General features: G+C 37.9%; 1 protein-coding gene across 1 annotated transcript; it reads left to right on the top strand.

The window, feature by feature from the left end:
- The first annotated feature begins 528 nt into the window (after positions 1 to 528).
- On the top strand, positions 529 to 3457 carry LRRN1 (leucine rich repeat neuronal 1). Its single transcript, XM_010078888.1, has one exon. The coding sequence runs from the start codon at positions 755 to 757 to the stop codon at positions 2903 to 2905; it is 2151 nt and encodes a 716-aa protein (XP_010077190.1). The 5' UTR covers positions 529 to 754; the 3' UTR covers positions 2906 to 3457.
- Positions 3458 to 4686: the final 1229 nt, after the last annotated feature.

Here is a 4686-nt window from a genome sequence, read left to right as displayed (position 1 = left end):
CTGTTATTGTTTGGTGTGTAGCTGGATTAAATCTAAGCTGTTATCTGGAACCGATTTGATTAACTCAGATGAATTTTAGCAAAGTTCATATGCATTTAGCATTAAACTTTATAAACCAGTGTCCTACTGAGCCTGAACTGTACACACCTGGAATCCGAGCCCGGGGGCCAGCTCTGGCACCCCAGCTCCCATCAGGATTAATGCTCTGAGCACTCCTTTGAGCCCCGGCTGCACTCACACACACATCCTCAATCTTTAGCATTTCTCAAGCTATTCAAACAAATATTGCAGAGTAAAACTGAAAGATATCAGAAAGTTTTCTTTTCAGATGATTGCATACACTGTTACACACACCCACTTGGGAACTATCAGAGAGTTCTCTCATGTAAATCCCAAGTATAAGAGACATGAATGTTAAAAGAATTACTGTTTTCAGATATTGTTCTTCAAAGAATGAAGAAATTAAGTAACATATGAACTGTATATGAGATGAGCATAACATATACCCTAATCTGTTTTCAGGAACACCTTCAGACACTGATTTGCAGAAGATTCTGGAACACAGAGGAGCAGCTGAGCATCTTCAGACCATTTCTTGTCTTCTCTAAACTCAGAAAATCGTCGTTCACCTTCTGGATGTCCAAGCCTTTCACCTTGAACTTTAAGCTTTACATTTGCTGCCTGATAACAACTTACCCTCTCAATCTTTTGTCATTTTAAGGGTCTGGGGAGCTGAACTCACTATCTGACCAGCATGGCGAAGGTTAGACTTGTTTTAACTGTTTGCCAGTTGGTGCTAGAAGTGTTAATGAATTCATTAACTGAGTCTTCCACACAGAGTAACGAATGTCCACAGCTTTGCGTGTGTGAAATCAGGCCATGGTTTACACCACAGTCAACGTACAGGGAGGCCACGACAGTTGACTGCAACGACCTTCGATTAACGAAAATCCCCAGCAATCTTTCCAGTGACACTCAAGTCCTTCTGTTACAAAGCAACAACATTGCAAAGACCACAGATGAACTCCAACAGCTGTTTAATTTAACAGAATTGGATTTTTCACAAAATAACTTCACAAGTATCAAAGACGTGGGGCTCTCAAATCTCACTCAGCTTACTACTTTGCACCTGGAGGAAAACCAGATAACAGAGATGACTGACTACTGCTTGCAAGACCTTTGCAATCTCCAGGAGCTATATATAAATCACAACCAGATCAGCAGCATTTCTGCAAATGCATTCTCTGGCCTGAAGAATCTTTTAAGATTACATCTCAACTCCAACAAATTAAAGGTTATTGACAGCCGTTGGTTTGATTCTACTCCTAACTTAGAGATCCTCATGATTGGAGAAAATCCAGTGATTGGAATACTAGATATGAATTTCAAACCACTCTCAAATTTAAGGAGTCTAGTTTTGGCAGGTATGTATCTCACCGACATTCCTGGCAATGCTTTGGTAGGCCTGGATAGTCTTGAAAGTCTTTCCTTCTATGACAACAAATTGGTAAAAGTTCCACAGCTTGCACTCGAGAAAGTTCCAAATTTAAAATTCCTGGATCTCAACAAAAATCCTATTCATAAAATTCAAGAAGGTGATTTTAAAAACATGCTCAGATTGAAAGAGCTTGGAATCAATAATATGGGTGAACTAGTTTCTGTTGATAGGTATGCGCTGGACAACCTGCCTGAACTTACAAAGCTTGAAGCCACCAACAATCCAAAGCTGTCTTACATACATCGTTTTGCATTTCGCAACGTTCCTGCCCTGGAGAGCTTGATGCTGAACAACAATGCCTTGAATGCAGTCTACCAAAAGACGGTGGAATCCCTCCCGAACCTGCGTGAGATCAGTATCCACAGTAACCCGCTCAGGTGTGACTGTGTCATTCACTGGATCAACTCGAACAAAACCAATATCCGTTTCATGGAACCTCTGTCCATGTTTTGTGCTATGCCTCCAGAATACAGAGGACAACAGGTGAAGGAAGTGTTAATACAGGATTCAAACGAACAATGTCTTCCAATGATCTCTCATGAGACCTTTCCAAATCACTTAAACTTGGACATCGGCATGACAGTGTTTTTAGATTGTCGGGCCATGGCAGAACCTGAGCCTGAAATTTATTGGGTCACTCCTCTCGGCAATAAAGTAACTGTCGAAAGTCTCTCTGACAAATACAAGCTGAGTAGTGAAGGCACCTTGGAAATCTCCAACATCCAAGTTGAAGACTCCGGGAGGTACACTTGCGTTGCTCAAAACATAGAAGGGGCTGACACGAGGGTCGCTACTATCCGGGTGAACGGAACACTTTTGGATGGTACCCAGGTTCTGAAAATCTACGTTAAGCAAGCCGAATCACATTCAATCTTAGTTTCTTGGAAAGTTAATTCCAACGTCATGACTTCCAATTTAAAATGGTCATCGGCCACTATGAAGATTGACAACCCTCACATTACATACACTGCGAGGGTCCCTGTTGATGTTCATGAATATAACCTCACACATTTACAACCATCTACAGATTATGAAGTGTGTCTGACTGTGTCAAACATCCATCAACAAACACAGAAGTCCTGCGTTAATGTTACAACAAAAAACGCAGCTTTTGCGCTAGATATTTCAGACCAAGAAACCAGCACTGCCCTCGCAGCAGTGATGGGATCCATGTTTGCTGTCATTAGCCTCGCCTCCATTTCTGTTTATATTGCAAAACGATTTAAGAGGAAAAACTACCACCATTCATTGAAAAAATATATGCAAAAGACCTCTTCAATCCCACTGAATGAGCTCTACCCTCCACTTATTAATCTCTGGGAAGGTGACAGTGAAAAAGACAAGGATGGTTCTGCAGAGACCAAGCCAACTCAAGTTGACACATCCAGAAGCTATTACATGTGGTAACTCAGAGGATATTTTGCTTCTGGTAGTAAGGAGCACAAAGACTTTTTTGCTTTATTCTGCAAAAATGAGAAGTTGAAGACTTTTGTATTTTTGACTTTGCTAGTTTGTGGCAGAGCGGTGAGGACAGGTGGATATTTCAGAATTTTTTAGTATAGCGTATCGCAATTGTTTGACACAAATGGCAGCTTCACCTAGCTTCCGATTCTTATTTTATTTGTTTTTCCTTTTTTAGTTATTGTGCTAAACTTAATGCTGTTCTAACTACAGTGCTGAATACAATTAATGAGAGGCTGGGGTTACCCTGTGATTCAAAAGTAGCACAACCCCATTCTTCTGAAGCCATCAGTAGAGTACAGTATCCTGCAAAGCTAACATACAGTTTTGAAACTGCATTGAACTAGGTTTGGAACACTGGTCTAAGGACTCGCACACTGAGAAAAGGCAACCTTGAATGATGTTAGTTGACTGTACTGTAATGTTGTATCAACTGATTTGAATGTTTTTGACTTGGAACAATGAATTTTCATTTTTCTTTTTATTTTTGTAGTTGTTGAAAAGGCTTAGGTAAAGCTAACAGGCAATAGAAATATGTACATCCACTTTTTTAATGTAACACACTAAATGTTAATTGTTCTCCTATTCTTTTTATTATATTTAGTAGACACTTTTGAAGAATATTAGAGTTTTGTTGTGTTTAAATCACCAATACATGGTGTTTAATGAAGGCAGAGCTACAATAAATTTAGTTTTGTTCTGATTTTTTATTTTAGAAGTCACAATAATGTATTGGGTTTAGATGCCACTAGTTTGACTGATGATCATGTTTTGACATAAAATATATCCAAAATGTTATATAAAAATATTGTGGTTTTTTTATTGATGGAATTATGTTTCAACAAAGTTCCAACTTTTTTTGTATGCATTTACTTTAATAGCAGTGTTTTCTCTGCACTAGATGCAAAATATTGAAAATAATTTAATCAGAAAAATTTATGGGTATGGCTTTTGGACTGTAAGTCACATGCAGAGTCAAAACTGTTTGGCATAAGTTACACAGCAAAAATAATTCACAGAGTGTGTAACAAAAAAAATTCCTTTTTGTATACCTTTCTGTCTCTATTTTGAGCTAAGATATAAATGAAGTTGACATTTAGCTGTCATTATGATCAGTTAGGACAAAAAAACCCAACTCGGTGCTACGAAACTGAAATAAAATAGTTGAATCCTGGCATACAGTTAAAAAAAAAAAAGTGAATTGGATTAATATTCCATCAAAAGCAGAAATTAAGATAGCTAAAACTAACAAGCCCGTAATAAATTTGGGTCCAATACTAAACTGTATTTTTTACAGGCTTAAAATTAAACAGTTCTCCTAAGTATTTAATTGAATTAATATGTTAAAAATGCAAAAACCGATAAATCAGTGGTGTTTCCATGTGTGCACTGGGTATAATACAAATGCATAATTTACAGTTGAAAGTACAGAAGCTTTGTACATTGTCTTTTCTGAATCCATGGAAGTTCTCTGCAGGGACCGCACATGAGCCATGAGCAGGGTGGGTTTCTGGTGAAGTACGTGGTTACATTTATAACAGATACTTCATCAGCAAGCACAGAATTTTCTACACTTTATGACCACTATCAATGTGCAGCTTTTTATATGTTTTTACATACCAAATATGTTCTTGGTAGGTAAAAGTTAATTGTTAAAATAATGGATGTACCTGGGTGTTGGGGTTGCTTTAAGTTTTTTAACTCACTAGCTTTCAAATATATCAAAG

This window comes from Pterocles gutturalis, unplaced genomic scaffold, assembly GCF_000699245.1.
Source record: "Pterocles gutturalis isolate BGI_N339 unplaced genomic scaffold, ASM69924v1 scaffold21773, whole genome shotgun sequence".
Taxonomy (NCBI): Eukaryota; Metazoa; Chordata; class Aves; order Pterocliformes; family Pteroclidae; genus Pterocles; species Pterocles gutturalis.
Note: the sequence above shows the minus strand (reverse complement) of the source record. Positions and strands in the feature narration are given on the sequence as shown.